Source organism: Peromyscus leucopus, chromosome 22 (genome assembly GCF_004664715.2).
Source record: "Peromyscus leucopus breed LL Stock chromosome 22, UCI_PerLeu_2.1, whole genome shotgun sequence".
In the NCBI taxonomy this organism is placed as follows: Eukaryota; Metazoa; Chordata; class Mammalia; order Rodentia; family Cricetidae; genus Peromyscus; species Peromyscus leucopus.
Window position 1 is genome coordinate 29,856,015 of NC_051081.1, and position 26,948 is coordinate 29,882,962.

Here is a 26,948-nt window from a genome sequence, read left to right on the forward strand (position 1 = left end):
CAAGGGTTAGCATAAGGAAAACCATGTTCCTCTCGGCTCAGTAAGAAAAATGGTTATTTGATATGGTCTGTAAATAAATAGAGTAGAGAATATCAATTTGTGAACTGGCTTTCAAAGGTACATGCTTTTGAGCCTGAATATTGCTTTTATTTGTTTATTTATTTATTTATTTATTTATTTATTTATTTGGTTTCTTGAGACAGGGTATCTCTGTGTAGTTTTGGTGCCTGTCTTGGACCAGGCTAGCCTCGAACTCACAGAGATCCGCCTGCCTCTGCCTCCTGAGTGCTGGGATTAAAGGCATGCGCCACCACCACCCCATGAGTCTGAATATTTCTATATAAGACCTCTGGCTTCCCTTTTCTTTGCCTCTCCCACGTGCCACAGTGTTGTAACTAGAGCAGGCATCAGTGAGCATGGGGTCTTGATCCTACTCATCTGATATCTTCCCCATTCATCAGAGTGCTAATCACACAGCCAGCACCACGTGAATATTTGGTGATATTTACAATACATTCATTCATCTTTGGTTAGGACATATTTCTTTCTATTTCTATTTATTTATTTATTGGAGTGCATATTTTTTTCTATTTCTATTTATTTATTTATTGGAGCAGAGGCATGCATGACTCAGCCTATGCGTGCAGATCAGAGGACAACTGTTCGGAATAAGCTCTTTCCTTCCACCATGTGGGTTCCAGGGATCAAACCCCGGTCACTTGGGGTGGTGACAAGCATCCTCACCTGCTGGACCATCCCACCAACCTGGCCAGAACATTCTTAGTGTAACACTTCCCACGAGCAGCAATATGGTTTTCTGTGTCGAATCTGCTGATAGGCCTATTTCCTTCCTATTTATTTCCCTATGGGTAACTTTGTACTGGTTTAAGAGGAAAACGCTGCTCTCCCATGTAATACTTGTCAGGACCAGAGTACATTTCAGCAATCTATACTGCTTGCTCCGAATTCAGATCAAAATCCACGGTACCTTTGTAACTTCTGAAGAGAGGTGAGAATGGGTCTCTTTGAGTCGGGAAATGGAGCTGTGACTAAGGCCGCCAACCACTGCCATCAAGGTGTTAAAATTTTTCAGTTGAAGGAGTTTCTACAATTAAAAAAAAAAATGTTAACAGCGGTACTTGGTAAGGATTTCTAAAAGTTATTCTGAATTTCCCAAATTATAGGTGAATACAAGCACATGGTTGATAACAAGAATCTAGGGAGGAAACATCAGTTTGAGAGGAGATGAAAATTGAATCCTCTTAGAAAGATACCATATTTCACAGAACACAATTAAGTAGTTGTAAAGCACTGCCGTAAGAGCAGCCTTGTTGTGTGAGAGCAGTATGGTTTGTTCATTAGACATTTACAAGCAGTTTAACTGTCCAGCTCTTCTATTGTTAACCCCAAAGTTCTCGATGACTTTTCTCAAAAAAATTAATGACTACACAGACTCCCCAAACCCAGGTCTGAGTATGAGACAAACCTGTGCTACATTGATGAACTTTGTAATGACTTCTGCCCTTTGCTGAGGACTTGGTTTGCTGAGAACCATCAACTGGACCCACTTGGAGACTCCATTAAATAAAGCAATAGATCTCTCCAACGTTGGGTTATTCTCCAGGCAGCCATGGATGACGTAGCTCTGATAATCTGTGAACTGGTGAAAGGAAGAACCAGAGATTCTAAACTATGACAGAGATTCACAAAATCAGACATGAGACAGTTGGGTAAAGGGGGTGAGCTAGCCTTTCGTGACAACATGGTGATTTCTTCCATTTCCCGTTTATAAAGAATTCCTTCAAGTTCCGGAGCTCTGCGCCTTTAAGCACCATTTTGCTACATTTCAAAAATCACTCCCACAAACACACAAATCGCAGTGCTTTAGGGGGAAGATTCAAAGGTCTATTCTAGAGGATTCCAGACTTATCAAACACTCACATCCATCTAGGCCATTAGCCTGGGAATACCAAGGCAGATAAGAACAATATCTTCCCCAGGAAAGAACTAAGGTTTTCCATTTTTAGTTCTACCAGTGACGCCAAAGAATAAGCACATTTAAGATACAATGGCACACACTAAAGAACAGGAAATGGATGGAATATAATACTCTCAAATAAGAATAAGACTCTTGTATTTCAAGAGGACAAAGGAGATAGGAAAAAAATAAATGCCCTTTAGCAATCCAGACATATTTTCAGACTGTGAGGGCAGATGCCGCCACATAAGTTGAAGCCTTGTATCCTATACAAAGTTCAGGGAATCACTTTCCTTGGCATGTCTGAGAAGCATCATGAAGGTTCTCTACAAACAGGATTTGCTTGGTGAATGCATCAGTCTTTCAGAAATTTCTGCTTCTTGGCCTAAGGATGCAGCTTCTAGAATGTACAAGGCCCTAGGTTTGATCCCTAGTACTACTGAAAGTTAAAAAAAAATAAAGGAAGGGAGGAAAGAAGGAAGAATGAAAGAAAGAGAGAGAGGAGAAAGAAAGAAAGAAAGAAAGAAAGAAAGAAAGAAAGAAAGAAAGAAGGAAGAAGAAAGGAAAAGAAAGAAGAAGGAAGAAAGAAAGAAAGAAAGAAAGAAAGAAAGAAAGAAAGAAAGAAAGAAAGAAAGAAAGAAAGAAAGAAAAGGAAGAAAGGAGAAAGAGAAATAAAAGAAACCCATGCCTCTAGTCAAAATCATCCTGTTTGCCAGCAATGATGTGATTTACTTCAGGCTCCTTGGAAGGGGAATGATTTCACCTGAGCTCACGAGGCACACTGAAGTCACGAGCTGATGGAGCTCTATAAAGAAGTGAGTAGCAACAAAGAGACATCTTGAAGGATCTGCAGGTGAGGAAGGAAAAAGGATGGAAAGGGAGACGGTATGTAGGGAAGGACTGAGGGTCCATCAAGATGTGTAGGAAGGAAAGTCTAATGCAGGACCTCTGCCTCAGAGAAAGGGGCCATCTAATGTTGAGAGTTCTTCAACGCTTCCAATTCTTAATTCTCAACCTGTTTCATAGTTAGGCATTTGTATAGACACCAAAATAAGTTAACTGCCCCCTCCCTCTGTGCTATAAATAAAAATTCCCAGCAAAACAGTTCACTTGGAAGAGGTCACTCGAACTAAATAAACCTTGAATGGTTAAATCTCTGCTGAATATTTAGAAAAATCATGCTTTAATTCTATGAAAGGAGACATTGAATATAGTGGCAGAAATATAGCTCCTGAGCCATAAACTAAAGACAGGATAATATTTATATTTGGTTAAAAGGGATTGTTCCTGTGAATTGAGGGCATGTTTCCAACGGAGCCCAGTGGCAGAGGCTGCCAACACTTGGGAGTATGAACACGCAGCTCTTGGGAAAGTTGGCACAGCGCATGTTACTCTTGGAAGAATAACCGTCAAGTTCTTACTGAGATCCTTCTAAAAGATTTATGCTCCAGAAAAGTGAGGTGCTCGGCCAACTCAATGGGCTCCAGATGGTCAAATAAGAGACAGGCCTTCCCCTTTTTCGATACTTTCTTCCTCTGCGTGACTCTCCTCATCCAGTCATAGGAAGGACTGTAAAAGAAGAGAGAGTCTGGTCAGCGTGCCGAAAACGCATTTCACTCAGTGGAAGATATTAACCTACTACTGACTGTAACTCTTGGCCCACTGCCAGGAGCCTGTGTGAAATACATACCCTGCCCTCCATATTTGAAGAGAAAACCACCCACCCTTTGCCAACAGAACACAGACTTGGAGTTGTTTTTTTCTAGGCAGGATAGGTTTGCTGTGATCCATTCTGAATCTCTTACTTGGTATTCCTTGTGACCAAGAAAGATTTGAACTCTAAAGAAGAGAGGTCAGGGCTAGGTCTACAAAGTCAGAAGTTTATTGGTATATAGAAGGTGATTCAAGGCCCTGGGAAACAACCATGGTTGTGTTTATCACACTTGAGCATCATATGGGTTATCTGAAAAAAACTCATTATGAAGAAAAAGGCCTAGATCTCACTTCCAAAGACTCTGATTTATTAGGAACGGGTCTGAAAGGCAGGCATTGTAAACAAGCCTGCCTGATGATTCCTGGGTCATTCATTATCCATTAGTCTTGAAGAAGCATTCCAGGCAAAGAGAATGCCTAAGATACAAAATATGTGCATTTGACGTCCACCTGTAATCTTAGCACTCAGCAAGCCAAGATGGGAAAACCATCACAAGCTCAGGGACAGCCTTGGATCCATAATGAATTCCAGGCCAGCTTGGGATAGACTGTACACTTGTAATATGGACAACCATACCTATGTTCATGAAAAAGCTTTTCCTGGGCAGTTAGCTTGTCTGCATTAAATGAGTCTAATTAGTATTAGGTCCTTATGAGATGACCAGTCAGGACACAACTGTGGTCAACATTTATGTAACATCAGGGGAGCCTCTGAAGCAATGGGATACAGAGCTTCTCGAGCTTGCATGAGAGTATAAATCACATGGGGATCTTATTAAGGTATAGATTACAATTCAGCAGGCTTAGCCGAGACCCAAGACTGTTTTCTGATGGGCTCCTAGGAGAAACCAGGGTGGTGTGATCTGAGTAGCTGGAACTTAGGAGATAATGGCTAAGTTCAGTTTGAGAACTAAGGATTCAGCATCCATTAGGTGCCAGATGCTTTCCTGTGCTCCCTTGTGGACTTCTTAAACAGGATAATTCCATAAAGGTACCATCCCATTTTACAATCAAACTGCAGCTTGGAGAGATAGATTGTGTCTACTATAGGTGCATTCATTATAGCCAGGCTGTCTCCAAAGGAGGAGCATCCTTCTAGAACAATACAGATTTCATTCAAGCAGAGTCATCACTAGCCCTTCCCCAAAGCGATGGACCCATGAAGACCAAAAGATGTGTGCCACTCTTACATGCTGGATATGTCCATGAGGTTGATGTGTTTTTCATATCCTAGTTGACCTGCTACTTCCCGGAACTCCTCAGTCATACGAATCAAACCCAGATCCAAATTAAACTCTGCAGGGAATTTCAGAATCCAGTACCTGAAAGGCATATGAAGGGCTTTTGACAGCTGGAAGATTTCACTCGGACCTCTTTGGACACTATTGTACCATTTTATAAGCCGAACTTAACATGGAATCCAGTACTGTAGTTCCAAGTTGTTGGCTTGTATCCCCAGCAATCCTACCACATGTCTTTCTGCTCCTTCCATCAAGAACCAGAATCCAGCAATCCTGAACTTCTTCCTGACTTACTACAGAACACAGCAGAGGGGAGCCCCCACACACACACCCCCAAGTCACGGTAATGTATATGATGAGGGAGTAGAAAAACCTTGAATCCACTGGATCTGTGAGCTGGTTTTTACTCTGTAAGGCATTATCTCATACTTGATCTCTAGTCCATAAGGTAAATTCTACCCTACTTACCATGAACAGAGAACTAGTATTACAAAGGCAACGAGGTGAAGTATTGGCTGCTTGGAAAAAAAATTGTCAACAATTTCAGAACCCAAAGCTCTAAAAAATTAAATCTGTAAGTGTATTTACCTCATGAAATAGCAGACCTTCAGTCGGAACTCATCACAGCTGTCTCCACTGGCGTTCTGATACGTAGACTAGTTAAAGAAAATGTCATCTCTTCTTTTCACACATGTCTAGCCGACACTGTCCCAGCAATTCACACAAATCCCAGGCAATTCGAGTGACAGGCTGAGCACCTCTAATCCAAAGCCTTGAAATGCAAAATGCCCCAAACTCTGAAGCTTGTATTGTTGGAAAAGCCAACAATACAAGGAAAAGAATGTCACCCCTGAACTAATATGATGCTTTGGACAAATGAGAGTCTATTTAAAATAGTGTGTTTTTGGACTTGTGTGCCATCCTTATTGATATCTTATTATGTAAGTGTAATTTATATTATATTATATTATATTATATCATATCATATCATATCATATATATATATAAAAATTCTGTCACAGTACTTATATACACACAGTATATATATACACAGTATAGAGTACTACTGATTCTAGAAATAGACTTCATCTAGCTTCCTATATGTGATTTCAGGCTTGAATCTGAAGCAGGTAACTTAAGTTTGTGTAGCCTGGATGTATTTAATAGATTGTGGTCCTTTAACCCCTCTGAGATCTGCTGCATATGCATTTAAACTGTTTAAGTTTTCTGCAGTGAACCATGACCATTCCTAAAACACAAGTAGCTATTCTGAAATTTGTTAAAAATCCAAGGTATGAAATGGTTGAGTTTCAAAATGTGGATGAAGTAAACTCAACCTAGAGACAGGCAAATGGACATAGAAGCAGGATGTGAGCATATCAACACCAAGTAGTCAAACTTGACCTGGTAAGGCTCTAGGATATATTATTGGTCTGGTGGAGAATTCACTTCAAATTAGTTACACCTTCCTTGCCAACCAACAAGCACAAACTGTGGTCACAAGCACAATGCAAAGTATACATAATTCAAAATTGATAGCAGCACCATTTTAGCTAAGAGATTTCATATTTAGGACTGGTGTTTTATATAACAAGTACTCTAATCTGATGAGTATTTGAAAATATAATGTTCATATTAAGGTTGCGTTATTTGTTCTTAAGTCTATTATTCACTGGTTCTCCTTGAACAAATACTCCTACTGTAAACAGACACAGTGGGCATGGAGTAGGTAAAGAATCCAAGGAGGAAAATGTCAGTCTTCAACTTTCACGCCAGCTGAAATGCCCCACACTATACTCTAACATGCCTGAACTTCCCTCTTTATTTGTATTTCATGCATTAGCAAACACACTAAGGATAAGAGAGTCGTTTGTGGATGAGCTCTGTGGGCAATGTATAGATCATGTGGTTGACTCCCTCATCCTTCCCAACACTCTACCTGTCAAGAGTGGGACCAATGGATGCAGAGTCTTGCTCACTTCTAAGGCTCTCCATTCAGGGTGAGTGTCTTTCTTTCTTTTTTTTTTTTTTTTTTTTTTTTTTCGAGACAGTTTCTCTGTGTAGCTTTGCGCTTTCTGGACTCACTTGGTAGTCCAGGCTGGCCTCGAACTCACAGAGATCCACCTGCTCTGCTCCGAGTGCTGATTAAGGCGTGCCACGACGCCAACTGTGAGTGTCTTTCTTAACCTCTATAACACTCCCCTTTCCTTGAGTTTGTGGGAAGAATATGAAGTGGACAGGCTCAATCCCTGCTTGGCTGGGACAGCCTGGGCAGGTAACAACAATGTTTGGGCAGACTTTCTAAGTCCCAGGCTCTCCCTTTTCTGTAAGTGTTCTCTTTCATACAGGGACTCCTGGGTTAATATAAGCAGAGATATAAAAACACACTTAGAGATTGTACAGCAAACACGGACCCTAGGAAATCAACTTCCTTAAACTGTGAGACTGCTTGCATTATCATACATGTGCTTTTTAATCATTTTTCAGGACTATATTACTTACAAAATCAGTAAACAGCTGCCCTCATTATAAAATGGGTTTTCAATTATGAGGAATGTTATGTTTGGCCTTGTACAGATATTTTGTTTGGTTTTGTCAATAAAACCAAAAATTAGCATCAACTAACAAATTACAGGGGAAAAAAAACTTATAGAATCTTAAGTGTGTCTTACCAGCCAGGGAAATATGGAGACTACGCTAGGCTTTGTTGTCATCACAGAAGAAAAATATTGAATCAGTGTTAAATAATCTTTCATTATACTAATAGTCTAAATATTTAGGATAAGTTGGGAACCCTTAGCCTACAACTCCTTTTACATCTTACTGATATCTTCAAGTTCGGTCAAAACACCCAGTATTTAGTTAACTATTTGGTTTATCATCCAGATGTTTCATCTAATATCTATAGAGTCCCAAAACATCTGGATAGGTGACTAAATAAGACCATTTATTCATCTTCATTTACTGGTTTTGGGTAGGCACTCTATCTAAATACAGAACTTGATTTATGACTATCAACATTACAGAGCAGTTGAAAAGATATATGCAGAGGAGTTTTTCTGCCAGTTCGGTGGAAGATAAATACCATCGGTGCATCAGGAGAACTATTCTTGGCAAATAGCTGTCGTTCAGTTCTCCATTGTCGTCTGTGGAAAATAAAATAAGAGGCAAAGAGGCGGCAGGGTCAAACATTTCTTCCTTTAACATCGCTTGAGAAAATACAGCGTCAACAACGTCTCATAAGCCCCGTTGTATTTTGTAAGATTTATTTTTAATTATGTGTATGTGTGTAGGTGTGTGCACATGAAGCCAGAGGCATTAGAGGGAGTGACAGGCAGTTGTGAGTCATCAGACATGGCCTCTGGGAACTGAACCCCATCTTCTTTAAGAGCAGCATGCATTCTTAACCTCCGAGCCATCTCTCAGCCATCTCTCCAGCCCCAAGCCCAATTATCTTTTTTCGCCTCTTACTTCTGCCGGGAGTTCCCTGCAAACTAAGGTACATGGTGTCACCATTCTTCTGCTTTGCAATCGGTAAGTTTAGCAAATCTCAATTCAGGACATCCAAGTCAATTTGAATTGAAAGTAAATAGGGATTGAGTTGTCAGAACAAAGTATGGCCTTGGTCTATTTGAGACACGCGCGCGCACACACACACACACACACACACACACACACACACACACACACGTTGACTATCTGAAAGTCAAATGTAAGTGATCATCTTGTATTTATTTACTTATTGGGGTAGGGTGCCTCATGTGCGGAAGTCAGAGGACAGCTTTCAGGAACTGGTTCTCTCCTTCCACTATGTGAACTCTGGGCACCAAACTCAGACCATTGGGCTTGGCCGCGCCTTTATTGGCCATGCCTTTACTGGCCGTGCCTTTAGTTGAACCACCTTGCTGGCCAGTCATTCTGGATTTTATCCAATAGCCCTACTCTGGCTTACTTCTGGCTTTCTATCAATTAAAGAGATTAAATTGCTAAACTGATTAATCGAAGTTCTCTAGTGTGACTCCAATGCTCAATGGGAAAGTGGATACACAGACAGCAAAATAAAGGTGCATAGATGGATACATGATATATACAAATGAAGATTATAGTGGGTTGTGTAATACACACACACAGAGTCGGGGAGGAGTCAAAGAATAAGTCAAACATCATGGTAGCATGTATATATGCATGACAATATACACCAAGAAGTGGGATGGTAGAAGTGAGCATCATTTCTGATACGTTATCAGGAATTTTGACTATTCAGGATGATGACTGCTGGCCTCGAAGAGAATTCCAATGAGAGAATTATGGAAGTAGAAATGACACAAGGGCCGGGCAGTGGCGCATGCCTTTAATCCCAGCACTCGGGAGGCAGAACCAGGCGAATCTCTGTGAGTTCGAGGCCAGCCTGGTCTACAGACTGAGTTTCAGGACAGCCAAGGCTACACAGAGAAACCCTGCCTCGAAAACCAAAACCAAAACAAACAACAAAAAATCACAATGAATGTTTCAGAAATAAGCAGTGTGTCTGGAGTAAGAGTTGTGGGCAGTGAGAGACATAAGAGCAGAGGCCAGTGAACCTGGAGAGACAGCAGCCTATCCCAGAAAGAACCTGCATGTGGGCCGAAGCAAGCAGCAGCGTCAAGATGCACAAGGGGACCGAAGAGGAAAGGTTCGTACCAAACATCTCAATGCACGTGCTGAGCAGTTCATCGAGCGTCGCTGCTTTCCCGAGGCCGCTGGACCCCATGGTTATTTAGCCGGTGTCAAAAATCTGGAGACATTTCCAGCAGTAGACAGATCATCTCCATAGCTGTGTCAGCCAGCGGTTCTCTCGCCCCGTGGAGCCTCTGTCCCTAATTACGCTTCAAGAGAACGCTAAGTGAACAAGAAGAGAAGATTACTCTTTGGACCGCATCAAAGGAGTGTTTTCCTACCTCCCCTGGGCCTACCCATCTGCCCCTGACTGTATTTTCTACAAGAAAAGTGTCAGATTGACAGATGAGCTCAACTGCCACAAGGATGAAACACCTGGATGGAATGTCCCTTAGTGTGCACTGTGATTTGAGACCACAGAGGTCTTCCGTCTTACATACCATCCCTTTCTGCAGCTGAACAGTTTTAAAAATAGTATCCTATACTTTTCTTCATATTCTTACCTATTAAGGCGTTCAGGAATGTTGTACACGTAACTCAGTTAAATGCCATTGCAGATATATTTAGGGACACACACTTTTGAACACAAATGTAGTTGTAAGCATCACCCTCACTGATCATGTAGATGTTCCACAACTATAAGCACAAATTCCAAACTTTTCCTAAACTTGCTAATAGTAACATTGTTACTATGAGTAATTGTCTTAGTTACATTTTTATTGCCCTTAAGTGACACCATAACCAAAACAACTTATAAAAGAAAACATTCATTGGGGCTCACATTTCCAGGGTGTTAGAGTCTATGACCATCATGCTGAGGAGCATGGTGTCAGGCAGAGACAATACTGGAGCAGTAGCTGAGACTACATCCCAATGCATGAACACAAGGCAGAGGAAGAGCCTACTGGGAATGGTGTGAGCTTTGGAAACCTCAAAGCCCACCCCCAGTGACACACCTCCTCCAACAAGGCCACACCTCCTGATCCTTCCCAAACAGTTCCATCAACTGGAGACCAAGTAGTCAAACATAAGAGCCTGTGTTCTCATTCAAAACACCAGTAGAAACTTGAGTGATATTACCCAACTTTATTGATGAGACCTTCATAATGACGCTGTCAGGCAGCAATTATCATTCTCTACTTGCAGGTAAACCTCAGAGACTCAACAGTTTAATCCGAGCTAACTCATCTTTTAGTCCTAGAAGCAAGATCACCGTGTTAAAATTAAACTTCTGGACTCCCTCTCCCTCATATGACTCCCTCAGATGTGAATAGTGCAGCTGTCACAACATTGTCCCCTAATCTAGTATTAAGGGCACCGCTCTTTCACAACGTCTCAGAAGGAGGATGTAACCACAACTATCATTCATAGACAATTATGATCATCACAATTATCACTCAAGAGAATGCCATGGGGCAACTGGCTTAGAGTCAGTAATGAAAAGTGTCCCTGTTGGGGAGACAGCACCGTTTTACTTCATAGAGTCAGCCTCTGATGCCAGGTCATCATAGGACATGGAGAACCACAGAGGCCACCATGCTGTAAAATATTACCCACTTTGGACAGTGGAAAGCATAAACGGGGCAATTGGAGACTCTACCGGTGAGCTGTTTGAGTCAGGGTTTATTTCCCTCACCAGTGTTGTTTACTTAATGCGATCACTGAGCATCAGGCAATGAATTAGAAACAACAGCTACCCAGATGAAGGAAGGAATCATTCTTTCCTCGCCTTCAGCAGGGTCACAGTCGGCTGCAGAAAGCGTAAGGAGAAATGACTAATGTCCATAGGCATGGTTGTAACCAGTCAGGGAGATCAGCAAAGGATGGCAGTGGGTGACTCTGTGCATTGGGCGTACATTGAGCCTATGGGCTTCATCTAACTCTACATGAAAGGAAAAAATGTTCTTGTCAACTCACTCTATACAGTCATGTTTTTGTGCCTAGTGATGCTCTTGGAGGATTAAAAAAATGGCTTAATGAAAACAACAGGAAGGGGATTCATAAAGTTGTGTGGAACCAACTCTCTTACACCTCATAACAAAGCCATCTTTATCAGCAAATGTTTCCTGATCACCTACTTAAAAAAAAAAAAAAAAAAAAAAAAAAAAAAAAAAAAAAACCTCTCTCATGCCACCTCCCACTCAGCATGCCTTAACTCTCTTCCTGGGTTTATCTTTCTTCAAATGCCTAAAGTAATAACTCTCCATAGAAAATTCCTCCAAAAAGATTTATTAATTTTAGGAATGAATGGACTTATGAATGAATAAAATAAAAATTACCCAAAGTGTGTCTGAATGTGTGCAATTTTGTGAGAGAATTAGAGATACTTAAGAGGTTTTGGGTAGTTTTTTTTTTTCCATTTTCAGTTTGATTCACTAATTTAAATTAGCTTTAAAAATTCCTGTCAGCCTTTTATATTTGACAGGGTCCATCTATAGTCATAATAAGAATTTCATACCTCTTCTAGGACATTCTGGGCAGCACTTCCCCAGTTTCCCTCTAACGTAAGCTCCATTAGTGTGTTTATAAGTTGAGACTGAACAATTAGCTGGAAATAGCGGTACGTGACTGTAAGTGGTTTTTCAGGCCAAACCCCAAGATGATTCTTGAGTTGTCTTGGAAGTGTTGAGTTCCCCACAAGTGGCTAGAAATAACCCTGCACTAAAGGCTTGTCACCGTATTCGTAGCTATATTTGTGAACAGTGAAGAATCTGGTTCATAATGGGCCAAGTGGACTGGGCTATTGGGTTACAATCTGTTTCTGCAATCATTAAGCCTTCTGTGTCTCCACTTACCCTTCCGTCTCCTGCACACTTACCTGTGATCACATTTCATTCATGGGGAACTTATTGTGTCTACAAATGCCTTTTCAAAAACCAAGGTTCCAGCTGGCAAAAAAAAAAAAAAGTGGCATCCATGTCTTAAAATGGATAGCAAGGAAAGATGTGACCTATAATCTCATCATGCAAAAATTTAGCTCTCATGAATGTCATGGTGTGCTTCTTTTGTCTTGTTGGGTGTATTTAGGGTTGTTTCTTATAATCTTGATTGATCTATTTTAAAAAGTACTTACAATCTAGTTTCATACAGATAAAGGTCCAGGTCTGAAGAGATGTCAAGGGCAATTGTCATCCCTGGAAAGGGCACCAAGAAAGCAGGCTGAAGAACTGGTTCATCCAACTCAAATTATAAGTGCTCTGGAAAACCTGAAAACAGCAGAGAAGAACCTCAAGTCAGTGAATGGGAACTCTAAAGAACCTACCTGGTGCTGAGCATTCCCAAAGGTATTCCCTGAGGGTCTACAGGATGTTTGAGATTTGGTGTGAACTTCAACCTTAAAATCAAATAAAAGGGAAACACATTCAAAATAGTTATTTGGTGGCATGATTTTTTTCAACCAACTGGCACTTTCAAAATTCTGCTTTTTAGGGACCTGAGAAAGGGCCCAGGTGGTAAAGTGCTTTCTACGAAAGCCTGACGGCCCAAGTTTACCTCTAGATGCGGCTAAAAAATGTGAGAGAACTGGCTGTACAAAATCGTCCTCTGACCTCCACACATAGGCCAAAGCATATGGACCATCCCCACCCCAGAACAATAATAAATAGAATTTAATTTTTTTTTTTTTTTGTTTTAGACATTTCTCTGTGTTTTGCCTTTTATTGGTAGACTGGTCGACTCACAGAATCCTCCTGCTCTGCTGATTAAAGTGCCACACTAAAATTTATTTTTTAAATTTCAACAATGTGTTCCCCCAAAAAGGTTTTATCTCCGTAGTGTAAAATCTTACTTTGGTTGTATACTTATCTCCATGAGTTACTCAGTTTAAGAAGCTTTATCCAGAAGAGAAATCTTGAGTTCGAACCAGCCGCTACGAGTGAGATTAGAGGCGCAAAGCTCCGCCGTTCAAGAACTGACCAGTTCTTTGCTGTGGTTAAATACCACTCTGATCCTAAATCACTTGGTATGATCTCAACAGGGATGTCAGTGTTATTGTAGTTTGGGTCGTTTAGTCTCCTGGTAGTTTAGAACTTACTGTAGTGTTGATAGTTCAAACTATTTCCAAGGGAAAAAAAATCATTCTAAATGGCCAGTAGGGTTTCGTTGAATATGGTTTTTTTGAATATGGTTTCCAAGGCACAATACATTCACATAGCAAAAAAGACCTATATTGATTTAACTTGTGAAGAGTCTATCATCAAAAATATCTTTCTCCAAGTTTAGCTAGGATGATCACACATGCACTCAATTTTAAGAGCAGTAAGCAGAGGCCAATTTCATGCCAGTTTTAATTAATATTTATAGATATAAATGAGTACTTCAGGCTCTTGACTTAGAACTTTTCAAAAAAGAAAATCAGGTTTCGACATTAGCCTAGTCACAAGGGAAGTTTTACTTAAACCTGGCACTTTTTAAATTGAGTATTTAATTTGAAATGTAGAACCAATTTGTAGATGTGGCAGGAAGTGGTGGCATTTGAAGACAAAAGAAGTGAAATGGAATGAAAAATATTGTTGCTTTGGAGTAGGGTGCAGTGGGTAGATGGTCTCATTGGTAATAGAATTCCATTCCTGAAAATTCTCAAGCCAAAGCTGAGAAAGACTGTCAGGCTGTAGACAAAGTTCCTAGTGCCAGGTACCTGGAAACCACACCAGTTCCACACCAACACCACACCAGGGGTTTCTCCTAGCTCTAGGAAAGCAGAATTCATAAGGTGAAATGTTATATCTAATGAGAAGTAGTTTGAAATGATGTTAACAGTATTAGAACTTCCAAAGATTATCTTGCCTATAGCATTCTTTCTTCCCAGAAAGATCTTAAACAAAATCTCTTAAAGACCCTCTCTTCTCATAGTAGATAATATCTCTATACATATATGAATGTGGTTTTTTTCCCCTTCTTATTGTATTATTTTGGGGGTAGAGAACAGGGTCTCACTATGTGTCCCTGATGGTCCTGGAACTCACTGTGTAGACCAGGCTGGCCTCAGACTCATTGAAATCCTCCTGTCTCTATCTCTTGAGTGCAACCTTGCCCAACAAAACACACATTTAAAAAAAAAACAACAACTATTATTGACCTTATATGGAGACAAATTTTTGTATGTACCTAAATCCTGTACTAAAACAGGTGACATTGTTAAAAAAGCCTTAATCTTGAGTCCTATAAAAGAAATAACACTGAGGCTCTGAGAGAGAATTTATGTGACAAATACTAAGGATGAATTAAATATGAGATGCTAAGCAAGGCACCAGAGCAGCTGCTGAAGGGCAGGGAAGGGAGAAGATGGTTTGATGACCCAGAGACATACATCTCATGTTTCTATGCAGTAACAAAGAACTAGAGAAGCGGATATGATAAAATAACGTCCAAAGCACAGCACAGAGCATGTAGGGAGGGGTACTTATTGAGTCTAGAAGCTGGGAGTGTTTTAGCTGGGCAAAGAGTGGGCAAGGAGACAGCAGTGGGGAGGATGTGCAAGACATGTGGGATAACTGAATGTTGGATACAGCAGGGACCAGGACTAATGAGGTAGAAGTAGTTAAGTCCCAAGGAGTAGCGTAAGCTACCAAGAAGTACAGAACTAAGGACAAGGGGGAAACTATTCCTCTAACAGTGAACAGGAAAGAAGCGGGATCACGCTGGAATCATAAAGATTCTTACAGCCATAGCATGGAGAAGAGACTGAAGAAGCATATACCAGAGATGGGGGCTGAGGACTGGGGCTATAGCTCAGTCGATACGTGACTTGTCTAGCATGCACATAAAGTCCTGGGTCTGATTTCTATCACCATATAAACCAGTGGTTCTCAACCTGTGGGTCAAATGACCCCTGGAGGGGGTCAAATGACCCTTTCACAAGGGTCGCCTAGGACCATCAAAACCCACAGATATTTACATTACAATTCATAATTGTAGCAAAATTGTAATTATGAAGTAGCCACAAAAATAATTTTATGGCTGGGGGCTCACCACAACATGAGGAACTGTATTAAAGGGTCGCACGCAGCACTAGGAAGGTTGAGAACCACTGCTAGAAACAAAGCATGGCGACACGTGCCAGGATTCCCAGCACTTTGGAGGGGGAGGTAGAAGGATCAGGAGTCCGTGGTCACCTTCTTAGATAATTAAAGATGTTGTTGGTTGTTTTTGCTCATTTGTCTTTTTTACTCCTTGGTCCTTTGGGGGCCCACCATCCAAATTAATCAAACATGGAGGCTTAGTCTTAATTATAAATGCCCGGCCTTAGCTTGGCTTGTTTCTTGTCAGCTTTTCTTAACTTTAAATTATCCCATCTAGTTTTTGCCACTGGGCTTTTTCTTTTCTTTCTTTTTTTTTTCTTTTACTTCTGTATGTCTCACTTTCACTCTTACTCCGTGGCTGGCTCTGTGGTTGGGTGGCTGGCCCCTAGCACCCCCTTCTTGTTCTCTTACTCTTTTCTTCTTTTCTCAGGTTTCTCCTTCTATTTATTCTCTCTGCCAGCCAGCCCCACCTATCCTTTCTCCTGCCTCATTACTGGATCTCTAGTTTATTATTAGTCCCATCAGGTGTTTTAGACAGGCACAGTAACACAGCTTCACAGAGTTAAAGAAATGCAACATAAACAAATACAACACATCTTCGCATCATTAAACAAATGTTCCAGAGCATAAAAAAAAAATGTAACACGTCTTAAAATAATATTCTACAACAGAAAGGCAAGCCTGGAATAAATAAGATACTGTCTCAACAACAAAGAAGATGTCACAGGTCCTAGCTGATATCTCATCTACCTTTGCCTGGACAGGTGACAAGGACCTTAAGCCACCAAAAGAAATTAGTAGAGATAATAACAGAGAAATGACTTCTCTCTCACCCTTTGCATTGACTCAGCTTATTTCATTTGACAACTGCAACCCATGACTCACCATGATCACCACCTTCCCAACCAGGCTTCCCACATCTCTGGCCAGCCATTCACACCCTCTAGGACCTTCATTTCCTGTCGTCTTCAAAGAGATTTAAAAAAAAACTGCAACATGGCACTGCTATTCTCTTGCTAGTTCCTACTTTCTAGTTAGTTTTTTTTGTTTGTTTGGTTGGTTGGTTGGTTGTTTTTGTTGCTGTTGCTTGTTGTTATTGTTGTTGCTTGCTGTTATTGTTTGTTTGTTGTTGTTTATTATTATTGTTGTTTGTTTTGTTGTTGTTGTTGTTGCTATTTCAACTTCCGTCTTGTTACTTTAGCTTTCAGTCCCAGTTTTTTCAAGCTCGTCCCTCACTTCTTTGGATGTCTCTTTCTACCCTGTTTCCTCTGGTCTGTTGCCCTTCCCAGGTTACTCAATTGGTCTCGTGCTCATCACTGTCAAAGCTGTCTGTGCCACAGAGCTACTGAGACAGTTTGAACACAGAGCATGGGCCCTGTGCTCACAGCAAGGACGAATCATTGTCCACAGGCCCTAATGGATGACATAAAGAATAAAATCCCCTACACTTAGGGATGGCTGAGCATTAGTCCAAAGGTCATTTAACAATGAAAACACTGTGTTCAACTCTAAAGCTACTTTCCATTCTTGCCTTTGACAGGCTTATTTAATAAGATTATCCTGGGTCTTAAGTTATGTGCTGCCTGTTCATTTATCACTTTCTTCTAAAGGATTTTACTAAATTAATAGGATATCAATTAACATTAATAGGATTTTTTCGTTCTGAATTTTTTAAAAAAGGCAATAATAGCATGTAAAAATACCACTTATTGCTGGAAATATAGCATGACTGTTACAATGCTGGGGGAAATATCTATGTTATAGTTACTCTAATAAAATCCCAAAAGCTAAGCATTATTATCTTTACTGCATAAATAAGAACACAGAGGCCTAAAGAGGTGGAATTGATGGTCCAATAGCATATTACCCTCTAATTCCCAAAGCCCTAGTCTGACTCCAAAAATGTATCCCCGCCCCACCATGAGCTGAAAACCTTTTAGCCTGTTCAATCCATTTCTAGGCACTGTCGAGAACACATGCTCGCTACTTCCTGTGCTGACTCCTAAGCATTTATCACTGGCCATATTGTCTGTAGATGAATAAGCTTTATTGTCACAGTAGGCTTGGCAACCCAGGGGAACACTGGTACCAAGTACCAGACAGGAGCAGCTCAGAGTTCATCTCACTCACAAGACCTCGTTGCATCTGGGGCAGCGGTAGGGGGAAACAATAAAATAGCAAAGTTCAGCTGTGTGTTTTTTCCTTACTCGCTGGCATTTATTACTGGCAGTCAAACTACCATACTTAGTGTTAGCTGAGGCAAATTAAACACCAAAGTCCAGGGGATGCTTTAGTAATAAACCATAAAAACGCCGAAGTCCAACCCAAAGGTGCTTTCCTGGCATTTGGAAGGATCTGGGTGTGAAACAAAGCCATGTGCACACGCCGTAGACACTTGTGGGTGGGTGATATACAGATGGATGTGTTCCTGCACACCAAAGGGTTAGGACTTAGTATGCTAACCCCCTATTCGAACTGAAAATGACATTCCAAAAGGAGACTGTCAGCTAGAAAATGTTTTACCCCAGAAATTCAGATTTGGGACTTTGGAAAAATAGTTGTATTTTCTAATTAAAAAAAAAAATCAGTGTTTTGTTCTCAAGATGCTTATCTTGTCTTCATAGTAATTCTGTTGGTGGTCCTAAAACCTTAGAAAGATCTGGTATGGAGTCACCTGAAATAGTCACATCCCTGCATTCCTTTGATTATTTCATTTACTTCAGAGTGAATTTGATAATGATGATGATGGTGATGATGATAATGGTGATGATGATGATAATTGATGATGATGATGATAGTGGTGATGATGATGATAATGGACGGTGGTGATGATGATGATGGTGATGATAGTAATTGATGATGATGGTGGGGGTGATGATGATAATTGATGATGGTGGTAGCAGTGAAGGAGGAGGAAGAGGACATGGAGAAGGGTTTTGTTTTTTTTTAAATGATTTCCATGCCAATCACTGTTCTGAGTTTTTTTTATCTCCCACCTACACCCCCCAGCCCTCCCTGCCAAAATCTACTCTAGAGGCCCTGTCCCACTCCAGGACTCCAGCAGCAAAGAAAATGCAGCTAAAATCTTATTACTTAATTATTACTAAAATACACTGAACCCTCGTGAGATGAACTCTGAGACAATTCCTTGCCCCAACAACCCCCTTCTCCCCACCCCACTCAGGGCTTCATACTTTCTAAGCAGCTTTTCTACCACTGGGCCACATCCACCACCGAGGCCTTGGATTTCATTAAATAACTAAATTTTTTTTTTTGGCTTGTTTATTTTCTGAGACAGGGTTTCAGTATGTACAAGTTGGCTTTGAACTTGCTGTGTGGTGCAGGCTGTCCTAGACCTCATGATTTGGGTACTCCAGACTCCCCATTCTGGGATTCTAGGCACACTCCACCATGTCTTCTAACTCAATCTTTGAATTTTGAAAAAAAAAAAAATGCACAAATCAATCCAGGAGGGGTGGTGCTATCTGGGAGGCTGGTTCAAGTCCAGAAGTTTAGATTACCCTGGGCAATGTAGGTAGATTCCAATCTCAAATACAATAAAACTGCATGAATAAATAAAAACATTAAAAAAAAAACCATAGGGGTAGTAGGTCATAAAATTAGAAAGATGACCATGAGAGAGAAGGGAGATGTCCTTAGGTGGATGGAAAACAGAAAGAGCAATAAAATATATGTGATAAGAAAACGTGATGAGCCTGGCGGTGGTGGCGCACGCCTTTAATCCCAGCGCTCAGGAGGTAGAGCCAGGCGGATCTCTGTGAGTTCAAGGCCAGCCTGGGCTACAGAGCAAGATCTGGGACAGGCACCAAAACTGCACAGAGAAACCCTGTCTCAAAAAACAAAGAAAGAAAGAAAGAAAGAAAGAAAGAAAGAAAGAAAGAAAGAAAGGAAGGAAGGAAGGAAGGAAGGAAGGAAGGAAGGAAGGAAGGAAGGAAGGAAGGAAGGAAGAAAATGTGATGAGAAAGTAATTCGGAAAGGGAGGGAATCAGCCAGAGTCGGGGAGGGAACACATGGGAGCAAATGAAAACCAAGTATCAGGACGCATGTGTATAAAGATGCTGTGATGACTCCCATTACATTATAAGCTAACCTAAGTACGTAATCAGGAAAGAGCAGGGACTGGAGAGGTGGCTCAGCGCTTCATTAAGAGCACTGGCTGCTCTTCTAGAGGACTGGGACTCAATTATCAGCACCTCTAAGGCCATTCACAACGAACTCCACTTCCAGGTCATCCGATGCCCTCTTCTGGTCTCCATGGGCACCAGGCATGCATGTGGTGCACAAACACACATGTGGGCAAAGCATGCATACACATACAACTAAATTAAAACAAGAATAACAAGACAGGCGGTGGTGGTGCACTCCTTTAGTCCCTGCACTCAGGGGGCAGAGCCAGGTGGATATCTATGAGTTCGAGGCCAGCCTGATCTACAGAGTGAGATCCAGAAAAGGCGCAAAGCTACACAGAGAAACCCTGTCTCAAACCGCCCCCCCCAAAAAAAAAAAACAAGAATAACATATGGGGACATATTTTAAAAAATAAACTTTTTTTTAAATCTTTTTGATACCAGTTTCGTGTGCACAGACAATAAACCCACCAAAACCTCTTATACGGATTATTTTTCTTCTCCAACTGAAACTGTACTATTATGTGAAACTAACACATAAGTGAAAACATTTGTTCCTATTTAGAAACCTGCGTGTTTATAGTACTCTTTTATGAGATGGTAAAAATCTCAGTTTAAATTGCTTCTGAATCAGGGATTTGGAGCTAGACTTTTTATTGGAACTGACTAAAAGCCAAACATAAGAACCAAAAAAAAAAAAAAAAAAAAAGTGCCTTTCAAATTCCTCCTTTGCTTTTAGTTACATTTAGACAGCTTGAAGCATCCAACTGGAGGGCTCCCCTTAGTGACGCGGCTGTTTTCTTTTTTTAATTTCAGATACTTATCCTACCACAAATATTTCTTCTTTTTTCTAAAAGGAAAAGAAATCAAGAGACTGGGACATGGCTCATTCTCACACCTAAGACATCAACTTCCTTGCTCCTGAAATCATAGCACATACCTACCGAAAAGAAAGCAGAAGTTACTAGAACATTCTGTGGCATTGTAGGTCCCAGTTAACTTTCTGTAAGGTTCACTGTTATTGTCCAACAGGAAAGAAGTCACTCCATCTTTCTCAGCCGAACAAAAGAATCCGTTTGTGGAAAGTTAGAGAGAGTGAACCACAAGGTGATTTTAAAATGAAGAAGTCCTGGACTGGTGAAACATTCCCAACTGAATTTGCCAAGCAGTTTTCTGGACTTTAAAATACGGTTTCTCATTAAGACAATATTATGAATGGATTAACAACATATTTACATTTGGGAGACTGGAGCCCGGTAGAGGGAGATCTGTCAACATACTGCAAAGGACTTTGGAATTTTTCAAGCCTTTCGAGCAGTGGTTCTCAACGTTCCTAATGCCTCGACCCTTTTAACACAGCTCCCCATGTTGTGGTGACTACCAACCATTAAATTATTACGTTGCTACTTCATGACTGTAATTTTGCTACTGTTGTGAATCGTAAATCGTGCAAATATCTGATACGTAGGATATCTGATATGCAACCCCAGAGGAGTCTCAGCCCACAGGTTGCAGACCACTGATTTAGAAGTTGGTAGTGTGGGTTGGTTATGGCTAGCTTCCAAAGTTACGCACTTCCTAGAACCAAGAATCTGATGGCGACTTCCAACCTAGAGAGTCGGAGAAAGAGAAGGATAGAAGGAACAGAAGATAGCTTATCATGAAGTAACAAACAATTAGAGGGGACCAAGAAATGAGAAGAAGGAGAAGCAAATCTGGTGTTTAAAGGTCACGTTGGAAGAGTAAAGAGCGTGTTGGCAGAGAGAGATATCTTTGCTGAGATATCAGACACATTTTATGTGTAGGGAGGTCTCTAAAAGTACAGTCTTGTTCTTTAGAGACTCCCAGGGAAGCCGATTCAGGCGGCGATATAAATCACACAAAGCATAGAGGAAACCAGTTCACGGGGTGCCGAAGTCTGTCTAGAAGGTTCTGGAAGGTGGAGAATTATTGAAAAGCGTGTTTGCTATTGCCAAGCTAGAACGTGTCAGGGGTGGAGCAGCACTTTAACAAAACAGTAAAAGGCAATGTGCAGAGTGTGGGGGCTATGAAAAAAGGAGTTCGTTTTCATAATGTTATAATGCACGGAGGAGCAGAGAGAGGGTTTGGGCGGGCCCGAGATAAGAAGTGGACCAGGGGTGAAGGGTGGGTCTGGGGTAAGGGGTGGGCCTGGGATAAGGGTGGGTCTGGGGTAAGGGGTGGGCCTGGGGTAAGGGTGGGCCTGGGGTAAGGGTGGGCCTGGGGTAAGGGTGGGCCTGGGATGAGGGGTGGGCCTGGGGTAAGGGTGGGCCTGGGATGAGGGGTGGGCCTGGGGTAAGGGGTCATTTATCAAAGGTTTTGTATACCATGGGAAAGACCCTAGAGGTATGTAACACAATAAGAAACTGTGTAAAGATTTTAAAGAGGGTGTCCTGTAAGCATTTAGAATGTTCGGTTTGGCTCCAATAGAGAGGAGAGATAAGCAGGAGGTGTCAGTCTCAAGCTTGAGTAAGCCACTGGCATGGCACAGGGAACAGAGAGTGAGAGCTCCAGGCATCCTAATGTGCTCGCATTTGGGGATATCTCCATTCATTAATTCCTCTTTTATGGCCCGGCCCACCAGGCTTACTCTGCCCATTTCTGGATCTCCTACGCTGTTACTTCATGAGAAGCTGTGTCTACTTCTCTCTAGCCTTCTCTTTCTCCATCTTTCTAGATCAAAGATCATGATGAGATTCCAGGAAACAATGCTTGTCGGTTCCTAATGTCCCTAAAACCAAGTCTGAGGGTGGATGACCCAGGGAAACATCTTCATTAAACGTCCTGTGAATGGATCTGCTGGTTGCAACAAGGATGTTGAGTTGAAATAGTAACTGAAACCAAGCTGGTAGTAAACTTAGAACCAGAAGTCAGCAGCTTCTGCAGTAACTTGAGGGGATTTTTACAAGCGCGCAGGCTCCCATAACAGCTGACTGTTATATCTTACCACCATATCTAGCAGCTCCTTTTCAACATTTGCTTCTAATTTATAGCCCAGGAAACAGTGCATGTACCCCAGGCCTGGTAGAACATGTTTTTAATCCCAGCACTCTGGAGGTAGAGGCAGATGGATCTCTGTGAGTTCAAGGCCAGCCTGGTCTACAGAGAGTTCCAAGATAGCCAGGGCTATATAGAGAGACCCTGTTTCAAGAAAAAAAAAAAAAGGAGAAAAGAAAGGAAGGAAGGAAGAAGGAAAGAAAGAAAGAAGGAAGGAAAGAAGGAAGAAAGAAAAAAGGGAGGGGGAAGAGAGGGAGGGAGGAAGAAAAGGAGGGAGGTAGAGAGAGAGGAAGGGAAATAGAGCGTGTATTTATTAATCTTATTTTTTATCTAATTGTCTTCTTACTAATCATACAAACATTCAGAATTCACCAGAACTTTAGGTAAAAAGATAATTCCTCACTACTAAATGTAACGGAAGTTATATATAGTTGTATAATTAAAACTGAAAAAAAATACAAATTAACATGTTTAAACATCTCATTAATTTGGTACTACGTTCTTTCATTGTTCCTGGGGGGAAAAAATGGAGGACAGCAGAGACAGCCCAATGAGTGAAGTAATTACCACGCAAGTGTGAGGACCTGAGTTTGGATCCCCAGAGCCCACATACAGCCAGGGGTGGTAACAAATGCGCCCACCCCCACCCCCACGTTCCCAGAATGAGATAAAGAGGCAGGGACAGAAAAGTCCAAGTCACCCATGGGCCAGCTAGCCTGGGTGCACAGTGGGAAGCAGGAGTCTCAGACAAAGTGGAAGGTAAAAACTGACAGCTGAGGTTGTCCTATGACCTGTGTATGGCTGTCATGGCATGTACATGCCTGTAGTCATACACAAGAACAACCCACACACACACACACACAAAAAAAAAAACCATAAAAACATTCAATGACTAGGAAAAATACCAAAATGTCTGGAACTAACTGTCTCTACATAAGAAAAATGAAAAAATACTTGAGACCCAACATGTACTAGTTTTATGGGTTGCAAATAAATGTGTTGTCGTTGACTTCTTCTTCTTTTTTTTAAGCCTTTCTGCTCCAATCCCCTCTTGAGTGCTGGTGAGTACAGACATGAGCCACGATGCCCAGCCAACTTCTTTTCTATCATGATAGTTTCTTTCCTAAAATTTAATGTTCAGCTTTTGGAGAAGGCAGTGATTCCTTTAATAAAATGTGAACAAAGGCCCAACCACCTACATTTTTTTTTTTAAATCTAGAAAATCTCTTCTGTCATCCAGCCATCTCCAAGCTTCTGGACCTTTGCTGTAACTCGGACCATATCCGAATCATTCCCCCAAGTTTTCAACTGAGGACTATGTGGACAGTGAGAGTACTGTCAGAATTGCCAACAGCAATGTCTCACACAGATGTGCTTGCGGGTCCAGAAACACAACCTTGCTTGTACATAACCACCCAAGCTCTGTCTCTAATGGGACAGCAGTGACATGCAAGAACACAGTCCCTGGGAAGACATCACCTTTCTCTTTGCACCTTTCCCCACTTAGCTGAGAAAGCCTACCTAAGGACAGACAAACGATGGACTGCAGGTCTCCAAGCTTTGCCGACAGTGAAGACCATGTACGCTAATCAATTCTACCTCCTTCTACAGATTGGCGGCCTCTGGGAACAACTCAGCCCATAGCTGTATTTGTTAGCTCTGCTGCTGGCATTTAGAATTTTTCAAAATTGTTTCGCTATTTGTGAAAACATGTACAAGTCCAACTTCCACTTTAACATCTAGCTTTCTTGATTCTTGTAGGAAAATCAGATCTGCACGTTCTAGGTTTGCCAACCGCAAGGCTGCAGTTACTTGAGCCAATCAGCAAGGGCCTCCCAGGCTCCCTAAATCCTCTCTACCCTCTGTTGTCCCCTGAGGCTGAGACCAAGTGTCCCTTATCATTCCATGATGTGCCTTTCCCGCTTTGGGAGGTTTAGGAGGAACATGTAGGGTCTCTTTTCTAAGCAGGGAGAAAATCTGATGACTGCTTGCTGACATTTCCTCTGTCAGCCCTCACCTCAGACTTGTTGGGTGGTCCTCAGCCATCACAGGTTCAAAAGCTGAGGAGGATCTTTCAAGGTACAGAGCCCAAGAGTGGTCCCACATGTAGATTAGATAAGGGGGAAGACAAGGCAACTACCCTGCTTCCTCAAGCCTCCCCTCATGCTCACTCAAAAGGGAGGCTCAAACTGCAAAACAGATTTCATCTCTCACCAGGGCACAAAAGCAGCCTGTTGAGAATCGCTGGGCTAACAAGGTATTATTTATTTTCATTCATAGTACCCTTAAATGTCTACATGACTACCAGGTTTCCAATTTCCTCTGACTTCTGTGTTTTTCTTTCACAATAAGCTCTCAGGCAGGACAGATAGCTCAGGGATCAAACAGTTGGCACACAGCGTAGGAACTAGAGTTCAGATCCCCAGCACCCACAGGGCACCCTACCTGTCACCCCAGGGCTGGTGAGACAGAGACAAGAGACACAAGATACAACCGGGTAGCCAGATGAGCTCCTGATTCAGTGGGAGATTCTGCCTTAGTAAATAAAAGGAAGAGTGGTAGAGGAGAATGGCCAACACCGACCTCTGGTCTCTACACACACACAAACACATCCATCTGCATCTGCACATTCATGCTTCCTACACACACACACACACACACACACACACACACACAGACACACATGCACACAGGGCACCTGTAAAAAATAGTTCTCAATACAATGGTATTCACTAATGAATACTTGGGTCAGTGTGTTTTGACATTTCCTTTGGTATAGTCTAGGAAGATTAAGAAAAATATAAATGAAATAAGGTCCATTTCTTTCCTTCTGTACACTATAGAGAGTATAGTGTCACACTTTGTCCTGCTTTCTCTTCCTGTTGCTCTGAGTTTTTTAACTACAACTGGGGACATCCACGTAGTCTTCCAGAAATCACACATACTCCCCATTGTGTGGCTTTCAGGATAGTTTCCTGTGTGTCATTTATACATTTGAATAAAATAAAGTCACAATGAAGTTGGTTTTTTGTTTGTTTAACTCCTTACTCTTTAGGAGTCCACCATCCAGCAACTAAATAATCACATAGATACTTATTCTTACTTATGAATGCCCGACCTTCACTTGGCTTATTTCTAGCCAGCGTTTCTTAACTCAAATTATCCCATTTACCTTTTGTCTCTGGACTTTTACCTTTCTCTATTCTATATACCTTTCTTTACTTCTTACTCCATGGTTTGCTATGTAGCTGGGTGACTGGCCCCTGGTGTCCTCTCTCCTTCTTTTCTTGCTCTTCGTTTTTTTTTTTTTTCTCCTATTTATTCCCTCTGCCTGCCAGCCCGACTATCCCTCTTCTGCCTTGCTGTTGGCCGTTCAGCTCTTTTTTAGACCAATCAGGTGTTTTAGACAGGCACAGTAACACAGCTTCACAGAGTTAAATAAATGCAACATAAAAGAATGCAACACATCTTTTTGCATCACTAAACAAATGTTCCACAGCATCAACGAATGTAACACAGCTTAAAATGATATTCCATGACTTCACAAGTCATGGCTGGCTGAGAAGCCGAGCTGGTGTCCTCCTCTGTTATCTCTCACTCTAAGAAGAGAAACCAGAAAGAACAGAAGGTTTGTGTACTGGTCAGGGCAGCTGCAGGATGGATCTGCCCCCACCCAGTTTCATCTTCCTGTCCATTCAAGTTTTCTGATAGTGTTTTGGGTTGACCCTGGAAACTAAACCTCCAATTCAGAAAGAGACTGTGGGAGTGGGAGACAACAAGGTGCATTTCCACTTTTCAAGAGGACTTCTTGAAAGTGTTACGAGGTTAGTAACCTTCTTCCAAAAGAAGGTCCCTATGGCCAAAATGATAAGGACTGGCCCATGGTTAAGCACTGAGTACAGTGGCCAAAAGACAAATACCCCACTGTAGTAAGCATTTAGAAGCCAGATTCACATGGGGATGTCTAAGATACACAAACTAAATGCCAAAGAAAGATGATTTCGAAGTAAAGCACCTAGTTATAGAAGTGTGGATTTTTTTTTTACTATGAAACTGTTCACTTGTCATTTAGATATGAAGAGATGACTTGGCTGTCTGCTGACAGTCATGGAATTTCTGCTCAATATATGTTTGTGCATGGGTGTAGGGTAAGGGTAAGACCTTTCTCCAGGTTCTC

At 41.5% G+C, this 26,948-nt stretch overlaps 1 protein-coding gene across 4 annotated transcripts in view; it reads right to left on the reverse strand.

Moving 5' to 3' along the window:
• Rasgrp3 (RAS guanyl releasing protein 3) overlaps window positions 1-26,948 on the reverse strand; it is a 108,745-nt gene that overhangs the window by 37,883 nt on the left and 43,914 nt on the right. For 3 of the 4 annotated variants that reach the window (XM_028873414.2, XM_028873433.2, XM_028873412.2), the window contains exons 2-9: window positions 12,662-12,794; window positions 9,613-9,810; window positions 7,976-8,078; window positions 5,521-5,583; window positions 4,882-5,013; window positions 3,400-3,547; window positions 1,487-1,660; window positions 989-1,105 (exon numbers count right to left, since the gene is read on the reverse strand). In XM_028873414.2, coding sequence (XP_028729247.1) covers window positions 989-1,105; window positions 1,487-1,660; window positions 3,400-3,547; window positions 4,882-5,013; window positions 5,521-5,583; window positions 7,976-8,078; window positions 9,613-9,682 — 807 coding nt within the window. In that variant the 5' untranslated portion in view covers window positions 9,683-9,810; window positions 12,662-12,794. Of the gene's footprint in view, window positions 1-988; window positions 1,106-1,486; window positions 1,661-3,399; window positions 3,548-4,881; window positions 5,014-5,520; window positions 5,584-7,975; window positions 8,079-9,612; window positions 9,811-12,406; window positions 12,477-12,661; window positions 12,795-26,948 lie in introns of all 4 variants that reach the window. The other variant, XM_028873422.2, reaches the window with a different exon arrangement.